A 22548-nucleotide genomic window follows, 5' to 3' on the forward strand; every position below is an offset into this window, starting at 1 on the left:
TTTTGTTTGTTTGCCGAAGGGACATTTCTCTGTTCTGAGCCTCTTTGAAAGAAACACAATTTACTCGGACAGGAACGAGAGTATACAGAAGTGTCAACAAACGTTATTCTATCTCAAAGTCAAAAATATTACAAAAAATGGGAAGTGTATCCCATCGGAAATTAAAGGCGAATGTTCAGTAGGTCGACATGGAGAATCACGACCTTACGGGGATAGCAAGGTAAAGAAACACAAAAAAATGTGCGTAATGGATGTACCCTGAATCAGTTACACGTGAATTTCGCGAGATGGGCATTTCAGGTAAATGATAGGTAAGAACTGAACCATAAGTATTACTACAACTTATGTTGGCCTAGGGCTTGTGAAGTTCACTCGCAAATTTTCATTTGATAATACACCTACATATTAGGCTGTTACGTGTCTGTTATTTATGGGAATGTCAGGTGGAGATGATAAGTAATGTTACACAAGATGCTGGATATTTAATAAACGACCATAGTTTTTTTAGCCGCTGTAGACCTTTAGAGAATGAAAGAGCAGAAGTTAGTTTAAATGAAGTTGAGAATGAAAGGATGAAGCATGTTGTGTTATTTCTATTGTATGGGATCTTCGTCACATGTAATTGACCGATTAGTTTCGTTTTGACATGTCTATCAGGCTTACAGCATGTGACGAATGGAACTTATATGTTAATATCACTTTTCTTCAATGAAACCTTAAAACTTTCCTGTATTGTATGTTTGTCTTTAATTTTTTACGCCAGTAAATATTGTGATACGTAATAACATTTGGGCCTTAACACATTCAGTTTACAAGGAAATGACTCACGACGAAATTGATTAAATTCAAATAAATGAAAAAAACTTCCAATTTAAATTCAAATTGAAGATACACACTACCAGTTGAGGATATACACTACCATGCTTTCATAAAGAAAATCGGCGTACCACGACCAGTAGCCAAAACGATTTTGTTTAACCTCTGAATAAATCTGATTGTTCCCATTAATTGCTTTGTAACCTAAGTAAATGATTAAATATGTAAACCGGAGGAATTTAGTTGTTTGTTTTTAATTTGCGTGTATCCAGTGTCATCTTTGACATGTAGCTACCTGAAGGAGTAGGATGGATACTGTCATGTTTATATGCAGTGCAATAAATCAAGTGTATTAAGTGCAATATGGATTAATATGTATAAGATATTTAAATGTTAATGGTACTAGTTAACGGCAATTTAAACTAAGCGACTACCGATTGTATTGTTCCAACATGAAATGATTCGACACCCCGCCACATGTTACTCATTATATTCATGTAGTTTTTATTGTTTCCAATACGTTTTGCATTGAAGACTGATTTGTGCCAAGTAGGATTACTTAAATAACAATGCTATCAAAACATATTGTTACATATCTTCATGATTCTAGCGATTCTTTTGCAATGCGTTCATTCAGTTAGAGGTGTCTATTGAATAGACTGTGTATTGTTAACCGACCACCGAGCACACCACAAAGAACGGGTCTAGTAAGTTAGCTTCTAACATGCACTGTCATGGCGACCTGTATTCGTGACGTCACACATCCGGGCAGTAAATTCATTATACATGTGGTAAATTTGTATTAATGTGTAGTTTAAATGAATAGTATAGCACGAATATGAAAATGGCGTCTATATTATGTTTATTGAAGATTCCTGTTTATACGGTGAGTACATATTTGTCGAAATTCATAATTGTAGCTGTTGGTACACTTATTATTATTATTATTATTTTAATTTAATAGATATGTATGTGCTTGTATAATATACACTTATACAATGCAGTGAAGTGTAATGTGTGCTTGTATATATATGAAAACAATTTTCGTCAGTAATTGCATGCTAGAATTATGCAGATTTGTGAAGTTCATGTGTCATTTTGAGTACATTATACCGGGGTATATTACTTTCCGGTGCCATGTCAATTGTCGCAAAAAGCTGTCGTCAGCATCTCAATGTTATACCATCACTCGTAATACATGTTTAAGTATTCCAATTAGTTTATACTAGCTTCGGGATGTAATGGCCGAGATAAGTTTGATGATTTATACATACAAGCTTTTAAAATTCCATTTCATCAGAACATTCATTAGTATAACACCGTTTTCATATGCATGTATTTTCATGAGGGTATTTACAATGTTAGATATTACATGGTAAACACAGAAAGATTTTGTTTTACTGAATTATGGCCTGATCACATGGTGATATGGTTGGATTCGAAGGAGGTACAGGTTTAAAAAAAAGAACGATTCAACGACTCATAATGACCTGGTATCGTCTGATGAAGTGTATCGGTATTTGCCCTTAAAGTATAGTTTAATATATGGATTTTTAAATAGATCAAAATTAATTAATATAATTAATACAGTACGAACTTGATGAATATATCCATGCCCACATCGATTCTATGACTGAGTCAATGGACAGAATGATACGAGTTATCTGTATCGGACTATTAAACGAGTGCAGCATTGTAGTTTTAAGTGGTTATATAAGTAATTACTTATACAATATATTTTTATTTGTTATCGCGGTCGTTAATCAAGGTATACAGTTTCTCTTTGAATAATGTCTCAAATTAATTGAGGTTACGCTACACCAGGGGTCAAGCCAATATCCATGTTTTGTATCATATCTCTGCACATGCACTGATGTAATCTTTTACACTCTTTCACAGGGTGAAGGGTTAATGACATCATAACAACGGAGGCGGATATCGTAACAAGGAACACTATCGTCTTTATATAAAAATATGAGATGACGGAATATATTAATCAGTTTCATAGGTGAGTTTATATGTTTGTACAATGATTACTATTAAATTTTTACTTATAGTTAATTATGATTTACCTTTACACAGTATCTTACAGTCTTAAATTAAAGTAGAAATATTGTTTTACAATAATCTCTCACACAATGCAGACTTGATGGTTTAGACATTAACATGACAAGTGTCCTGGTGCTAACATAACCATATAAGGAATGCTGACTTTATTAAATCAGATAGAGATGTTTAATTGATAGACGTTGATAGTCATTACATTGTACTATACTGTTGGTTGCATTGACATACATTACATACAGAGCTCGGGTTACAACAAGTTTATTGTATATATAAAGTAATATTAAGTGAAAATACAATGAACCTAAACATCACCACCTGCCTTTTGTTTTGGATTACATGGATCTTTATTGGTGTAAATTGTCAGGCATCATACACAGTAATTGTACGGTTTCCATATGCGATAGATGTCAGTTAACGCAATATACAATTCTCATCATGTTCCACTTTATCAGACATGTCTGTGGAACAATGTAGGCAACGGGTGCCGAATAGATGGGCAGTCATTTGGAACTACCTCGTGGCCGTCACGCTTGCGCAATTCAGTTCTAGTAGATATGTCTCACCTTTAGACCAACTGAGTCTATATCGGCTTGGGTTAAGTCACAATGATATACAGAAATGGCAGAATAAGGGTTACACCAATATCAACCAGTGTATGGCGTAATTGTAAAGTAGATAGAGTTACAAATATACAACTGTTTTGGAAATGAATCAAAAGTATGCCTTGTAATTGAACACATATTGTAGGCCTGATTTAAACGAAGTTTAAACACGTGACAGATACGAATGAGAGATAATTTGATACTCGCCAAGACATCTCCATGTGTAAAAAAAGTCTCTAGGCAGGTGTACATATATAATATGCTTTGTCATGGTATAAGAATTGAAACGGTGACTCGATGTGACTTTAACATTTAGAGTAGACGTAAAACAGAAATTGCAGAAACGTCTTTATGATGTTCAGATTTCTTTACATCATGTCTTATTGCAATACACAGAATGTTTGCTGCATGCTCGAGCTCAATAAAATGCTTCTTTGATATAAAATGATTATGCAATTACAACAATAAGAATAATAATAATAGCACCCTAGAGATCTGAAATTACACAACACTTACAACCCATTTCGGGACACCGGATCTTATTCTCCATTAACAAAAGTGTAGTGATTCAGGATTTCATATATTTTAATATTTTGCACGATGTGTCGTAGATTTTGAATATGAATTTATTAATTAGTCAATAAGGAAATTCCTACAAGACATAACACCAATATCATCTTCATTCGCTTATATAGTCGCACAGCTCGTGACCAATGCTTTGTCAATATATCTAACCTCTGATTGGGCTCGTATTGCTATCATCCTCAAATATAAATACACTCAACAATGATCTATATTTATATATTTTAGTTCCTAAATGAAACCTACTTGTGCATATTTATTCTAAATGTTAGTGACACATGTACTTAGTTTATAGTTTGTGTTCTGGCACAATAACATTATTACACCATAGTCGGTGGACCAACAGACAAATCTATCCCATGTATTGCGTAGCAGACCAACGGTTTATCAATTCAAGAGTACACATGCGGTGTTACATGTAAGATTGCTGCGGCACGTTTCAATTGTCTCATTAACGTTTCGTACCTAAGGAACCACTCTTGACATTTAATACTTATATTTTCAGCTTCAGATGTGACGTATATCGTACCTCTATTCGTGTCGGTTCTCATTGAACAAATGCACAGATGCCGGGGACTGGATCCGCCGGAAGACCAACACTTGTTAAGCCACCTCGTCTCCAGTCCTCCACCAAACTCCCCAAAGGTTTGGAAGATGGAGGACCACCGGAGACGAACAGGAAGGCGCCTTCCCGTATCGGGAGCGCGGTCAGTGTGGCAAGTACGTCGCGTATGTCCGAAAAGGATGCTGCTGGTCTCATTACTGACTTGACTCGCCTGAAAGCGATCACACATGACATTCGTATTCCAGCTAAAGAATTGCCTCATAGGAAGGCTATTGACATTGGTGATACGACTGATGATGGATTCGAATTTACCGATAGTGTCTTTCAAACAGAAGTTCCCTTGCCAGAAGAGGGATTTGACGTTGTCGAACGATGGCAACAAGATACGAAAGTAGCGTCAGATGAGGAATCTAACATAGACGATGATATTGAAGATGTGTTTGGCGAGGATGTTATATCCGTGTCGTCATTAGGAACAAATCCAGACGATGATGCGGACAAGTATGATACGGATCTCGAGGAGGATCTGACTAGTAAGTGCTTATATATCGTGTAGTTATATCGTATGGTAGTGCTCCGAACATATTTTCGAAATAAGTTGTGACTACTTTAAAGGATATTTTTATTAAAGAAAGGTTGAAAAATGTCACATTAATTTCAAAAGTAATTGCTCAATTACTATTAATTTGGTTGAAACGTTTCATTCTTACGGAAAATTTCCTTCAAAAGACAACCAGAATACATGTTACTGATTTGCATGTGAGCCTATGAAAAAGGGCGATGGGGATAAAGCAAGGTATTCCAGAAATAAAAGATTTATGTTTCATCGACGACACCCACCTCTCATATCTACGCCAACTAAGGGTTATTTAGATCTCAAAATGAGAAAATGGTGGTCATAATGTAAGTCACCTCAGCTATGTACTGTATACAACGTCTTATATACCATCTCAAATCTCATCAGATACATGTACAATGTACTTTAAGTTGTGTCTTAAAATGAGGATCTTACATATAATGGCATATCTCATCAGATATATGAACTTTATGTTGTATGATGTGTCTAATAAGGAAAATTAACGAAACCACCAAGCATATCATCGAGCATAGAAAATATCGAACTATATATCGCACTAGGAAATATATTAAATCCCAAGGAAGACATTATGTCCACAATAAAATTTCCTCATGATCTTCAAATTACATCTCTTGAAACTAGGGAAATGTACTTGAATATCGAATCAGTGAAACGCATTGGGAAATTATAGATTTTCACACCAAACGCAACAAAGGATTTTGTAGGGTCTTTATCAATTGTTTAATGTCGATTGTTTAATAATTTAATGATTGTTTTATAAGATGTTAACGAAGGCATTCCTTTTTATTTGAATAGAGGATAAGAAGTTTAAAAAGTTGATAATCAAATGTTTTAATAGAAAATCAAAATGGGTCAAAAGATCTTTGGGCTTACTACATGAAATACACGCAGTTTATTCCTATTTCACTACTGGAGTATACTGTCCCACACGGGAATACTAAAAATTGTATTAAGAAGTTTGAATGAAAAGCTAAGTTTAGAAACTTATAGAGCCACTAATAAAACGTTGATTACATGGATTGTGTGAAGTTTAGGAATATAAACGTGGCAGGTTTCAATCCTTATCATTAGCCGATATTTTGAAATATTGCAATACTGAAGCATGGCTACATTTACCTTGTATTTCGTAAAATTTGATAATGTGTAGGTTATCTTACAATAATTGTGACAGTTATTGGCGGATTGTATATGTGTATCAAGCTTCATACCGATCACTTCTTTACACCTCCTTTTTCCACCTATGGAACCTTAACATACATGACTTGATGGAGATATTCTCTTAAGGTTATCTCTTCCACTAAATGTTATGTTGGTCCTTAACAGACTTGCCAGATACAGAAAAACAGGACGAAGACACAACACCAAAAGGGCGGTACCTAAGAATATGCGAGGACATGGGTATTCAGCCTGCATCCTACTTTATAAAACACATGTCCGAAACTGAGCTCGTCATGAAGTTTCACGGACTAGGGCCGGTTGGAATGAAGGCCATGGCCGAGTCATTAATGGTATGTTAAACAAATTGTCCGGAGATATAGGTTGGTTTTCTAGATCAATAGTATTATCGTAGGCAATGGTGTCTGCTATCGTGTGCAAAAGATGATTGATGCAATTATATAAATTACAGTATGTATCAGTTTTATTCAAAATTTAAATAACAAAATTCCACTATGTCCAGTTGAGGAAAAAATAACTATAACGTTTAAAGAATGTAAGTAAATGATTCCCATCACATTGTTTTAAACCATTGTTCTATAATAGTAATTGCGTCAGTTTTTCAAGGCTCGTCGTCCTACAATCAATAGTTTGTAATTATGTGTGCTCATTCCATGATACAAGTAGTCCTACACTGTTGTTGTTGTTGTTTTTAATCTAATTCACTGATTTTTATTACAAACTTGGTCCTTTGCTCCAAAGAGCTTAATAGAAAAATTTGTCCTTCCCATTGAGAGACGTCAAACAATCATATATTGCCTCGTAGCTTGGTATCTAATGTTTGCAGGAGTAAGTACCCATATACTACATGTGTGAACCCATCAAAATCTTAAGATACGTAAGGTGACGGAAGTTAAAGTTTCTATATATACACACAACCAGTGTTCCTAACCAAATCTCTAATTCAGCAATGCTCATTCCAGATAAATACAATATTAGAAAAGATAGACCTGGAAGGGAATTATATCCTCGGAGAGGGTACATCGCACTTGACAAGAGTGTTAAAGGAGAATGTCTACGTAACAGAACTGGTGAGCTGTCATACACTTCATTAATTTGAATAATGCTTGTAATTCTATTGAAGGTAAAATCTAGTAAAGAAACTGTTATGGATATACTAGAACGCATTACAAGTCGCAGCTATGACTATGGCTTATTGCAAATGATGTATTTGCGTATAAACTAGTCTCTGTATGTCTATAATATACATGCAGTCTGTTGTTATATATAATCATGTACTCGCTGCTAAGGTAAATGTATATAAAATGTACATGTACCCAAATGTACGTAAATATGTTAATATGACGTGAATACATGTAATATCCATGGATTATTTTACAGGTGCTAACTGACAATAAAATGGGCACCGAAGGGGCTAAAGCAATATGTGAACTTCTCAGTGAAAACAAGACAATTATACACCTGAACCTTTCGGGTAAGTATCAATTTTGAAATCAATAACATCTAAATTTGATCGATTAGGAGACGAAATATGAGGATGAAATATAAGATAACACCCTGTATAATGTATCATATCTAGACCATGTTCTTCTAATGTGGGGACTCGTTCATGCAAGTAGACGTTCTAATTTATAATCATATTAGAGTCATGAGATATTTAATTTTATGCATAATATGGCTGTAATTATACCCTCTCTTCAACAGGAAACGACATTGAGGACACTGCGGCAGAGTACTTCTATGAAATGCTAACAGTGAGTTAAAGATACATGAAAAACGTCTACACTGTTAAAGTCAACATTTCAATCTTTACAAAACGAAAGTAACGTATACTTAATCTAACCATAATGTAGTATGTTACACAATACTTAATCGTCGACCAAAGACTACAATAGTATCTACATCTGGTGAGGAATGTCATATTTCACAAGAATGTTGTCATTTTATAATGGAAATCACATGATACTCCTAACGGTATGATGTGAATTAAATAGAGTTAAATAAAAGAGAGTGATGAAATAAAAGAGAATGATTAGATAAAAAAGAAATATTTAATAAAAGAGAGTGATTAAATAAAAGAGAGTTATTAAAAAAGAGAGTAATTGAACAAAAGAGAGTAATCAAATAAAAGAGAGTAATTGAACAATAACGAGTAATTGAACAAAAAGAGTAATTGAACAAAAGATGATAATTAAATATGAGAGAGTAATTAAACAAAAGAGAGTAAATATAAAGAGAGTGATTGAACAAAAGAAAGTAATTAAATAAAAGAGAGTGATTAAAAAGGAGTGATTAAATAAAAGAGAGTAATGAAATAAGTGATTAACCGTGGTTAAGAATATATCACCAATGAGTCATATTGAAGCAGCCTCGCACATTTGAAATGAGCTGAAAACAAGAACTAACTGATTATGTGACGGGATCATTATATGACGGGTTGATTATGTGACGGTATGTGACGGGATGATTATGTGACGGTATGTGACGTGATGATTATGTGACGGTATGTGACGGGATGATTATGTGGCGGTAAGTGACGTGATGATTATGTGACGGTATGTGACGTGATGATTATGTGACGGTATGTGACGGGATGATTATGTGACGGTATGTGACGGGATGATTATTTGACGGTATGTGACGTGATGATTATATGACGGTATGTTACGTGATGATAATTTGACGGTAAGTGACGTGATGATTATGTGACGGTATGTGACGGGATGATTGTGTGACGGTATGTGACGAGCTAATGTTGAAAACTGTATTTACAGAGAAACGCCGCAATAAAGACTCTGCTGCTTCAGCACAATAGTTTCGAAGAGAAAGGAGCGGAATGGTTCGCCATGGCCCTCAACGAAAACGTGTCCCTAGAGTCTCTCGATCTCAGTTGGTGCCATTTCCAGACCAAAGGTTGTGTTATGATCGTTGAGGCATTAAGAGTAAGTCTGATATCAGCTGTAAAATGATAATTTGGCCTTGGTTGAGGAAATTATGACCGGAGAAACTCGAACAAATTAGGAAAGCATGATATATCGTTTTGACATCAGGTGATCAACAGATTCCTCTTATTATGAATTTTGTAACACGCATATAAATGAATATTACTAGAGTTAAAACACTATATCTGTATCAAGTCATCTTCTAATGCGCGTTCTATAATAATGCATGATCAAAGTATTGATGTAGATACAGGCCTTATTCAAAATGTTCTTTATAGACAGGCTATTTAAATTTGACGTACTAAATTATTAAAGTTTGACTACGAGTACATTATGCCATCTTGTTTTAGGAGAACGTTGGACTGAAATACTTCGATATTAGCATGAACGGATTTGGTCTGGAAGGAGCTAAAGCGATGGAGGAAACCCTGAAGGAGAACAAATACCTGATCAAGCTGAACCTCAGTTACTGCCGTATCCCTCTGGAGGGCACGCCACACCTTGCTGCCGGGCTACAGACCAATGACACGCTAGAGGAACTAAATGTAAGATTCATTTCCCGTAGAATCCCTGTAATGCGTGATTTGCGTAATACATCGATCGTGCATTGAGGCGATAATATAGACAATGGCGATTTTTTACACATGAAATATATCAAATATGTCACACTAAAATGAAAGCGAATACTCAATACATTCCCACGGCTTCGTGAGTCCTTAGAATACAGTATATATATTCACATAAAGTTAAAACATATATTAGTTTAAGTTCATGATATGATACCAATTAATTTAACAAAACAAGTCAAGTGAAATCAGTGTCATTTGCCACATTATATGGACAATTCCATAACAATGTTTAACCGTTGTCAGTCTTTATATAACTAGAGATAATCAACATAGTACATTATATAAAGATTCATATACAAAGTCGAATTATTGGAAATGGTAGAATCTTCTGTATTATATATTAATCAGTAGCATATATTTCTATTTTTACAGATTGGATTCAATCCGTTATCAGCAGAGGGGGGATATGCTGTACTTGTTGGAATCGAGAGGAATGCAGCAAAAACATTGAAAATGATCGATTTCGGGGTACGGACTAGTAATATATTCAGCAGCGTTATGTCAAATCTAATATTTACCATTACAACAGTCCATTCGAGAGAACTAATATATACCATTACAACTGTCCCTTCGAGAGAACTAATATATACCATTACAACTGTCCCTTCGAGAGAACTAATATATACCATTACAACTGTCCCTTCGAGAGAACTAATATTAACGGTTTGAATCAAACGGTATTTCGTATCTATCATTTGGAATGCGAAACTGGTGTGTCGGTAGTGATTGTGGTGGAATGTTTGTACTGTTTGTATTATTGTGGTATGTCTGTACTGTTTGTATTATTGTGGTATGTCTGTACTGTTTGTATTATTGTGGTATGTCTGTACTGTTTGTATTATTGTGGTATGTCTGTACTGTTTGTATTATTGTGGTATGTCTGTTCTAATATCCTGTTTGTATTATTGTGGTATGTCTGTACTGTTTGTATTATTGTGGTATGTCTGTTCTAATATCCTGTTTGTATTATTGTGGTATGTCTGTACTAATATCCTGTTTGTATTATTGTGGTATGTCTGTACTGTGGTACTGTTTGTATTATTGTGGTATGTGTGTACTAATATCCTGTTTGTATTATTGTGGTATGTCTGTACTGTGGTACTGTTTGTATTATTGTGGTATGTCTGTACTAATATCCTGTTTGTATTATTGTGGTATGTCTGTACTGTGGTACTGTTTGTATTATTGTGGTATGTGTGTACTAATATTCTGTTTGTATTATTGTGGTATGTCTGTACTAATATCCTGTTTGTATTATTGTGGTATGTCTGTACTAATATCCTGTTTGTATTATTGTGGTACGTCTGTACTAATGTTCTGTTTGTATTATTGTGGTATGTCTGTACTGTTTGTATTATTGTGGTATGTCTGTACTGTTTGTATTATTGTTGTATGTCTGTACTGTTTGGATTATTGTGGTGTGTCTGTACTAATATCCTGTTTGTATTATTGTGGTATGTCTGTACTGTTTGTATTATTGTGGTATGTCTGTACTAATATCCTGTTTGTATTATTGTGGTACGTCTGTACTAATATCCTGTTTGTATTATTGTGGTATGTCTGTACTAATATCCTGTTTGTATTATTGTGGTATGTCTGTACTAATGTCCTGTTTGTATTATTGTGGTATGTCTTTACTGTTTGTATTATTGTAGGATGTCTGTACTGTTTGTATTGTTGTAGGATGTCTGTACTGTTTGCATTATTGTGGTACGTCTGTACTGTTTGTATTATTGTGGTATGTCTGTACTAATATTCTGTTTGTATTATTGTGGTACGTCTGTACTAATGTCCTGTTTGCATTATTGTGGTATGTCTGTACTGTTTGTATTATTGTGGTATGTCTGTATTGTTTGTATTGTTGTAGGATGTCTGTATTGTTTGTATTGTTGTAGAATGTCTGTATTGTTTGTATTGTTGTAAGATGTATGTACTGTTTGTATTGTTGTATGATGTCTGTACTGTATGTATTATTGTTGTATGTCTGTACTGTTTGTATTATTGTTGTATGTCTGTACTGTTTGTATTATTGTGGTATGTCTGTACTGTTTGTATTATTGTGGTATGTCTGTACTGTTTGTATTATTGTGGTATGTCTGTACTGTTTGTATTATTGTGGTATGTCTGTACTAATATCCTGTTTGTATTATTGTGGTATGTCTGTACTAATATCCTGTTTGTATTATTGTGGTATGTCTGTACTAATATCCTGTTTGTATTATTGTGGTATGTCTGTACTAATGTCCTGTTTGTATTATTGTGGTATGTCTGTACTGTTTGTATTATTGTAGGATGTCTGTACTGTCTGTATTGTTGTATGATGTCTGTATTGTTTGTATTGTTGTAGGATGTCTGTATTGTTTGTATTGTTGTAGGATGTCTGTATTGTTTGTATTGTTGTAGGATGTATGTACTGTTTGTATTGTTGTATGATGTCTGTACTGTATGTATTATTGTTGTATGTCTGTACTGTTTGTATTGTTGTAGTATGTCTGTATTGTTTGTATTATTGTAGTATGTCTGTACTGTTTGTATTGTTGTGGTATGTCTGTACTGTTTGTATTGTTGTAGTATGTATGTACTGTTTGTATTGTTGTAGGATGTATGTACTGTTTGTATTGTTGTAGTATGTCTGTACTGTTTGTATTATTGTGGTATGTCTGTACTAATATCCTGTTTGTATTATTGTGGTATGTCTGTACTAATGTCCTGTTTGTATTATTGTGGTATGTCTGTATTGTTTGTATTGTTGTAGGATGTCTGTATTGTTTGTATTGTTGTAGTATGTCTGTACTGTTTGTATTGTTGTGGTATGTCTGTATTGTTTGTATTATTGTAGTATGTCTGTACTGTTTGTATTATTGTAGGATGTCTGTACTGTTTGTATTGTTGAAGTATGTCTGTATTGTTTGTATTATTGTGGTATGTCTGTATTGTTTGTATTATTGTGGTATGTCTGTACTGTTTGTATTGTTGTAGTATGTCTGTACTGTTTGCATTGTTGTAGTATGTATGTACTGATATTGTGTTTGTTAATTGTAGAATTTGATGATCAGAAAAAACTTCAAAGATTTGTGCGATAGGCTGAGGGAGGATCGGCCTATCAAGATAAAGTTCGGCGGTGTGCTGAGTGACCAGCCACGAGCTAAAAAGAAGGAGGATGACCCCCTTACGAAACTACTAAACGACCCCCTTAATAAACTGAAGCGGTTTGTGGAGGAGGCCGGATACAGGATGATCGACCTATTAAAACAGTTCGATACAGATAACAGTTGGTCTATATCACTAGAGGAACTTAAGGAAGGTGTACGGGTGAGTCTCCGCAATCTATAAATATCTTACAAATCATTATAATTTTCAGTGATAATCCCCTTTCTATACATAATTACGGTTATTTGATAATTGTATGATCATCAACACGTTCATCTGGGTTTACACTTGCAAACCATTTGAGCATTAATTGGAATATCAATTTAATTTTAGAAAACTGGTATTGATCTGTCTGACCCTGAAATCAATGAGTTGATGAAGCGTCTGGACAAGGATGGAAATGGAGAGATCGACTTTAGGTAAGTTCCACCTGGTACACATTGTTATTTGTCAGTATGTAAAATTTTATACAATATGAACGTTGTTTATTGACAGGTGCAATGTACTGTTTGGTAATAAGTGTGTTTGTATGACGAACTGTTTGGTATAATTTGTGTGTACAATGCAAGTGTACATGTGAGGCATGGTTTGTGTACAATGTTAAATAGCGTATGACGTACAGCGAGATATAATTTATGTGTACAATGTATGTGTGTGACGTACAGCGAGATATAATTTATGTGTACAATGTATGTGTGTGACGTACAGAGATATGATTTGTGTGTACAATGTATGTGTGTGACGTACAGAGATATGAATTATGTGTACAATGTATGGTGTGACGTACAATGAGTTAAGGTTTATGTGTTCAATGTATGTGTGTGACGTACAATGAGATATGATTTTTGTGTACAATGTATGTGTGTGAGGTACAATGAGTTAAGGTTTATGTGTTCAATGTATGTGTGTGACGTACAATGAGATATGATTTGTGTGTACAATGTATGTGTGTGACGTACAATGAGTTAAGGTTTATGTGTTCAATGTATGTGTGTGACGTACAATGAGATATGATTTGTGTATACAATGTATATATGTGATGTACAGAGAGATATGATTTGTGTGATCAATGTATGTGTGTGACGTTCAGAGATATGATTTGTGTGTACAATGTATGTGTGTGACGTACAGAGATATGATTTGTGTGTACAATGTATGTGTGACGTACAATGAGATATGATTTGTGTGTACAATGTATGTGTGTGACGTTAAATGAGGTATGATTTATGTGTACAATGTATGTGTGTGACGTACAGAGATATGATTTGTGTGTACAATGTATGTGTGTGACGTTAAATGAGGTATGATTTATGTGTACAATGTATGTGTGTGACGTTCAGAGATATGATTTGTGTGTACAATGTATGTGTGTGACGTACAGAGATATGATTTGTGTGTACAATGTATGTGTGTGACGTTAAATGAGGTATGATTTATGTGTACAATGTATGTGTGTGACGTTCAGATATGATTTGTGTGTACAATGTATGTGTGTGACGTTCAGAGATATGATTTGTGTGTACAATGTATGTGTGTGACGTACAATGAGTTAAGGTTTATGTGTTCAATGTATGTGTGTGACGTACAATGAGATATGATTTGTGTGTACAATGTATATGTGTGATGTACAATGAGGTATGGTTTATGTGTTCAATGTATATGTGTGATGTACAGAGAGATATGGTTTATGTTTACAATGTATATGTGTGACGTACAATGAGGTATGGTTTATGTTTACAATGTATATGTGTGATGTACAGAGAGATATGATTTGTGTGTACAATGTATGTGTGTGACGTGATGTTATCGTAAAGGATGCATTGTACCATATACCGAAAATAAACTCGAACCCATCTCGATGTGAACGGTACCATTGAAAAGACTATTGTTTTCGACAATAACTAACATTTCAGGATAAATCTTATTCAGCTTTAAGTCAATTTGTCAAACTATTTTTATCGCATTTCAAGGCTACTGATAATGTCAATTGTTTTGAAACACTTATAATATTTAGTTTCTTTTCAATCGGCAGAAATATACTTATAAAAAACTAACGGTGTTTTAAATGTGTTTGATATTAATAGTTACATTGCTCTTTTCACAGTGAGCTGATTGAGGGAGATAATGAGAATCGTCTGGCGAGACGAGAGGTCAAAAAGTATGTGGAGGAAATGCAACAAAAAGAGGAGCAAAAAGAGAAGCTGGCCAGTGGAGCTGATCCTAAGTCCTACATGCAACTGCTGGAAGACACTAGCGCATAGTATCAGGGACGTTTGGGACGCTAGACATTAGTTTATATTTTACCACGTCAGTTCACAACAGTAAAGCCATATTATGGTTTTATCGACGCGGACATCCATGGACAGTGTTATGGAAACTTCTTATCCAGGACTTCATGTCGTCGGAACGGGATAGGATTATGATAATTCTAGCCACAATTATACTAAAGTGAAACACTTTGGAAATAGACGCGTCTCCGAAGTGTTTGCAATGGTGTTATATTGCAAAAGAATGTAAACATTTAACATATCTATACAATGGATGCCTGGATCTTAAGTCCTGACTCATCGGTTAAAAATGTCACAGATGTTTATTGATATTTATGTTAAATTAATTACTCTTTTGTCGAATGGATAATTCAATCGAAACTTAATAAATTTATATCTATCATTTGTTTTTAAAGCGGATGCAAACAAAACAATATGTCTTCTTCATCACCTTGATAGAAGCTACTGATTATTGATAAACACTAACGAGTATAAACGGTGTCGATAGATTTGGCATTTATATTTCTCTGTGATCGTAAGACACATATCAGTGAAGATCAGAACTAGGTGTGTAGAAAACTCTGGCCAAGTGACATATTGGTCAAGTTAGACTTGCGTGTTGATATTTAGAAAATATTTCTTTTTATCGTAAAATTATACAAAATATAAAAACTCATCAAATGGTTCATATCGTTATACACTCGTAACCTGTAACCGTAGTTATGTTTCTTAGCATTTTAATACCTTCACCAACCAGAACTTCAGGGAGGAAATCGGAATTGTCATTTACTTTTAAATTCTATTTTCAGAATAAAGAAAGGCGTAACACTAGAATAAAATATGCTAGTCAGACTAATACTTAATGTATGTTTTGTGTTAGTTAATAGCATTACATTTTAACGTAAACCCTAAAATGACAATTTTCAAACATCGATGTATGCAAACTACAAGAATAAATCTGTGTATTTTCTGTCAATCATAACTTCGAAGTTCTGTGAAAAAAAATCATAGATTGCCAAACGACATCAATTGTCTATCAATATTGAAACGCATTTAACGACATGAAATGCGTATTCATGTTTTTTTTAATCTCTTACCAGATTTGTGTATATCATGGATTTGATGTTAAATTGTTACGATATTGCTTTTGTTTTCTTCGCTAATTATGTTTATTTATTAAAATATACTTTATTTATTGGTTGTCGATAAGGACACTCATATAAATATGTATTTTGTTAGAAGGAAAATGCCACTTTCAAAGTTTATTTGTATTGTGTACAAATTAAGTTTTCCTATGTATTGAATGTTTAAAGATATGGATGTGTCGCATGTGTAAAGGACGAATGGTTCACATGTAGCTTGTCCTTCGATCTAAGTCTGTGATATTGGAGTTTTGCCAAACAAAACAAATACTGTACAATTAAGATAATAAAATATATACATTTATCGCATGGATCAGTGTCTTTCTTCTTTGAATGGTATCGGCGTATCGGATATCACGACTATACACGTGGGTATCACATTCCGGATAGAATAGGGACTAGGTAAGGTGGGCATAACAGTCGTATGGAAACACAGTATGTTGATAACTTTGTGAGCTTGAAATAAGATTTCAAATTAGTTCAATTGTAATTAAAATCTAAAGCTCCTACATATAATGAATACAAACCATGGATAGAGGGTTTGAAGTTTTAAATCCCGTATAATATTATAACAAAGCTTCAATTAATGTAGGCATGTACTGTTCGTTATAAATATTTATTTTGCTCCGTCATTAATTTGTAATTAAGTTTAAATGGAATAAATTTGGATTAGATCTTTGCTTGCTATCTCATTAACTTTAGTGATGATTTCTTTGACATACACCTAAATTCACGACCATCTAGGAAGAAATAAAGGTGATATCATCTAAGTCGTGAGTTGATATTGTTGAAAAATATACCATGGTGTCAATACACAATCGCGGATATGGAAGTGGTCGGATTATAATAATTGGGGAATATAAGACATAAAACCAGTAAATGAAATCTGAAGAATAAAACACTACGAAAGGATCCATACGATTTTTTAATCGAATTTTCCAATCTCTCCCTCGTATACAGCAGCAATAGTTTTTGCTGATCCTGCTATCTCATTTTTTCTGGAAGTGATGTAATTTCTCCATCATCTTAAGGAACAGAAAGGAGATATAATATATTTCAAAATTTTAATGTTTTACAGTATCATAGACTGACTTTGAATCATTCAATTGTGTAAAATGTAGTGACAAAGAAATGTGACCAGCTTATAGTCTTTTGTTCTGTGGGGAATAGTTATTCACACAGCCAAATACAATGATATTTTATATGTAATGAATAATGTACATGTGGGATCGTTTTGGCAAAATAAACATCCATACTAGGTCTTGTGATGTATTGGGTAACCAATAATCGTAGTACTGCAATCGGATACACGATCGATTGTCTGTGTAATCTGCTCAACACTACAGCAAACTTCACCATTAGACTCGGACTGTAACGTAACACCTGGCCATCAACATAATTGTAATCCACACTAGGCACTATATCAAATTCCACCAGTAAGAAATACCACCACTCGTAATGCAGGCAAGCAGCATCAAAATGTTTAATTAAAATCAACAAATACAGGTTTGAAATTATATTTACTAGTCACACTTTCCCTAGACTGCTACGTAATATACATTAACATGTGTAAGAAAGGTCAGTGAATATGATATAACATACTGTGAGCTAGGTCGGCCATTTTGTTATAATATAGTGTGAGCTAGGTCGGCCATTTTGTTATAATATAGTGTGAGCTAGGTCGGCCATTTTGTTATAATATAGTGTGAGCTAGGTCGGCCATTTTGTTATAATATAGTGTAAGATAGGTCGGCCATTTTGTTATAATATAGTGTGAGCTAGGTCGGCCATTTTGTTATAATATAGTGTGAGCTAGGTCGGCCATTTTGTTATAATATAATGTGAGATAGGTCGGCCAATTTGTTATAATATAGTGTAAGATAGGTCGGCCACTTTGTTATAATATAATGTAAGATAGGTCGGCCATTTTGTTATAATATAGTGTGAGCTAGGTCGGCCATTTTGTTATAATATAGTGTAAGATAGGTCGGCCATTTTGTTATAATATAGTGTAAGATAGGTCGGCCATTTTGTTATAATATAGTGTAAGATAGGTCGGCCACTTTGTTATAATATAATGTAAGATAGGTCGGCCATTTTGTTATAATATAGTGTGAGCTAGGTCGGCCATTTTGTTATAATATAGTGTAAGATAGGTCGGCCATTTTGTTATAATAAAGTGTAAGATAGGTCGGCCATTTTGTTATAATATAGTGTGAGCTAGGTCGGCCATTTTGTTATAATATAGTGTGAGCTAGGTCGGCCATTTTGTTATAATATAATGTGAGATAGGTCGGCCAATTTGTTATAATATAGTGTAAGATAGGTCGGCCACTTTGTTATAATATAATGTAAGATAGGTCGGCCATTTTGTTATAATATAGTGTGAGCTAGGTCGGCCATTTTGTTATAATATAGTGTGAGCTAGGTCAGCCACTTTGTTATAATATAGTGCGAGCTAGGTCGGCCATTTTCTTATAATATAATGTAAGATATGTCGGCCACTTTGTTATAATATAATGAAGATAGGTCGGCCATTTTGTTATAATATAGTGTGAGCTAGGTCGGCCATTTTGTTATAATATAATGTGAGATAGGTCGGCCAATTTGTTATAATATAGTGTAAGATAGGTCGGCCACTTTGTTATAATATAATGTGAGCTAGGTCAGCCACTTTGTTATAATATAATGTAAGATAGGTCGGCTATTTTGTTATAATATAGTGTGAGCTAGGTCTGCCACTTTGTTATAATATAGTGTGAGCTAGGTCGGCCATTTTCTTATAATATAATGTAAGATAGGTCGGCCATTTTGTTATAATATAGTTTGAGATAGGTCGGCCAATTTGTTATAATATAGTGTAAGATAGGTCGGCCATTTTGTTATAATATAGTGTAAGATAGGTCGGCCATTTTGTTATAATATAGTGTAAGATAGGTCGGCCATTTTGTTATAATATTGTGTGAGATAGGTCGGCCAATTTGTTATAATATAGTGTAAGATAGGTCGGCCATTTTGTTATAATATAGTGTAAGATAGGTCGCCCACTTTGTTATAATATAGTGTAAGATAGGTCGGCCATTTTGTTATAATATAATGTAAGATAGGTCGGCCACTTTGTTATAATATAGTGTAAGATAGGTCGGCCATTTTGTTATAATATAGTGTAAGATAGGTCGGCCATTTTGTTATAATATAGTGTAAGATAGGTCGGCCACTTTGTTATAATATAATGTAAGATAGGTCGGCCACTTTGTTATAATATAGTGTAAGATAGCTCGGCCACTTTGTTATAATAAAGTGTAAGATAGGTCGGCCATTTTGTTATAATATAGTGTAAGATAGGTCGGCCATTTTGTTATAATATAATGTAAGATAGGTCGGCCACTTTGTTATAATATAATGTAAGATAGGTCAGCCACTTTGTTATAATATAGTGTAAGATAGATCGGTCATTTTGTTATAATATAGTGTGAGCTAGGTCGACCACTTTGTTATAATATAGTGTTAGATAGGTCGGCCACTTTGTTATAATATAGTGTAAGATAGGTCGGCCACTTTGTTATAATATAGTGTGAGCTAGGTCGGCCACTTTGTTATAATATAGTGTAAGATAGGTCGGCCATTTTGTTATAATATAGTGTAAGATAGGTCAGCCACTTTGTTATAATATAGTGTGAGCTAGGTCGGCCACTTTGTTATAATATAGTGTGAGCTAGGTCGGCCACTTTGTTATAATATAATGTGAGCTAGGTCGGCCATTTTGTTATAATATAGTGTAAGATAGGTCGGCCATTTTGTTATAATATAGTGTAAGATAGGTCGGCCACTTTGTTATAATATAATGTGAGCTAGGTCAGCCACTTTGTTATAATATAGTGTAAGATAGGTCGGCCTTTTTGTTATAATATAGTGTAAGATAGGTCGGCCACTTTGTTATAATATAATGTGAGCTAGGTCAGCCACTTTGTTATAATACAGTGTAAGATAGGTCGGCCATTTTGTTATAATATAGTGTAAGATAGGTCGGCCACTTTGTTATAATATAATGTAAGATAGGTCGGCCACTTTGTTATAATATAGTGTGAGATAGGTCGGCCAATTTGTTATAATATAGTGTAAGATAGGTCGGCCATTTTGTTATAATATAGTGTAAGATAGGTCGGCCATTTTGTTATAATATAGTGTAAGATAGGTCGGCCATTTTGTTATAATATAGTGTGAGATAGGTCGGCCAATTTGTTATAATATAGTGTAAGATAGGTCGGCCATTTTGGTATAATATAGTGTAAGATAGGTCGCCCACTTTGTTATAATATAGTGTAAGATAGGTCGGCCATTTTGTTATAATATAATGTAAGATAGGTCGGCCACTTTGTTATAATATAGTGTAAGATAGGTCGGCCATTTTGTTATAATAAAGTGTAAGATAGGTCGGCCATTTTGTTATAATATAGTGTAAGATAGGTCGGCCATTTTGTTATAATATAATGTAAGATAGGTCAGCCACTTTGTTATAATATAGTGTAAGATAGCTCGGCCACTTTGTTATAATATAGTGTAAGATAGGTCGGCCACTTTGTTATAATATAATGTAAGATAGGTCGGCCACTTTGTTATAATATAGTGTAAGATAGCTCGGCCACTTTGTTATAATAAAGTGTAAGATAGGTCGGCCATTTTGTTATAATATAGTGTAAGATAGGTCGGCCATTTTGTTATAATATAATGTAAGATAGGTCGGCCACTTTGTTATAATATAATGTAAGATAGGTCAGCCACTTTGTTATAATATAGTGTAAGATAGATCGGTCATTTTGTTATAATATAGTGTGAGCTAGGTCGACCACTTTGTTATGATATAGTGTTAGATAGGTCGGCCACTTTGTTATAATATAGTGTAAGATAGGTCGGCCACTTTGTTATAATATAGTGTGAGCTAGGTCGGCCACTTTGTTATAATATAGTGTAAGATAGGTCGGCCATTTTGTTATAATATAGTGTAAGATAGGTCAGCCACTTTGTTATAATATAGTGTGAGCTAGGTCGGCCACTTTGTTATAATATAGTGTAAGATAGGTCGGCCACTTTGTTATAATATAATGTGAGCTAGGTCGGCCATTTTGTTATAATATAGTGTAAGATAGGTCGGCCATTTTGTTATAATATAGTGTAAGATAGGTCGGCCACTTTGTTATAATATAATGTGAGCTAGGTCAGCCACTTTGTTATAATATAGTGTAAGATAGGTCGGCCATTTTGTTATAATATAGTGTAAGATAGGTCGGCCACTTTGTTATAATATAATGTGAGCTAGGTCAGCCACTTTGTTATAATACAGTGTAAGATAGGTCGGCCATTTTGTTATAATATAGTGTAAGATAGGTCGGCCACTTTGTTATAATATAATGTAAGATAGGTCAGCCACTTTGTTATAATACAGTGTAAGATAGGTCGGCCACTTTGTTATAATATAGTGTAAGATAGGTCGGCCATTTTGTTATAATATAGTGTAAGATAGGTTGGCCACTTTGTTATAATATAGTGTGAAGATAGGTCGGCCATTTTGTTATAATATAGTATAAGATAGGTCGGCCACTTTGTTATAATATAATGTAAGATAGGTCGGCCACTTTGTTATAATATAATGTAAGATAGGTCGGCCATTTTGTTATAATATAGTATAAGATATGTCGGCCACTTTGTTATAATATAGTATAAGATAGGTCGGCCACTTTGTTATAATATAATGTAAGATAGGTCGGCCACTTTGTTATAATATAATGTAAGATAGGTCGGCCATTTTGTTATAATATAGTGTAAGATAGGTCGGCCATTTTGTTATAATATAGTGTAAGATAGGTCGGCCATTTTGTTATAATATAGTATAAGATAGGTCGGCCACTTTGTTATAATATAATGTAAGATAGGTCGGCCACTTTGTTATAATATAGTGTAAGATAGGTCGGCCATTTTGTTATAATATAGTGTAAGATAGGTCGGCCACTTTGT

At 34.1% G+C, this 22548-nt stretch overlaps 1 protein-coding gene across 1 annotated transcript; it reads left to right on the plus strand.

The window, feature by feature from the left end:
- Positions 1 to 197: 197 nt before the first annotated feature.
- On the plus strand, positions 198 to 16847 carry LOC117324333 (leucine-rich repeat-containing protein 74A-like). Its single transcript, XM_033880128.1, has 12 exons — positions 198 to 2824; positions 4573 to 5165; positions 6554 to 6738; positions 7369 to 7476; positions 7787 to 7880; positions 8111 to 8160; positions 9181 to 9348; positions 9699 to 9893; positions 10350 to 10445; positions 13020 to 13289; positions 13461 to 13546; positions 15232 to 16847. The coding sequence occupies exons 2-12, from the start codon at positions 4634 to 4636 to the stop codon at positions 15386 to 15388; spliced, it is 1941 nt and encodes a 646-aa protein (XP_033736019.1). The 5' UTR covers positions 198 to 2824; positions 4573 to 4633; the 3' UTR covers positions 15389 to 16847.
- The last annotated feature ends 5701 nt before the right edge of the window (positions 16848 to 22548 follow it).

This window comes from Pecten maximus, chromosome 3, assembly GCF_902652985.1.
Source record: "Pecten maximus chromosome 3, xPecMax1.1, whole genome shotgun sequence".
Classification (NCBI taxonomy): Eukaryota; Metazoa; Mollusca; class Bivalvia; order Pectinida; family Pectinidae; genus Pecten; species Pecten maximus.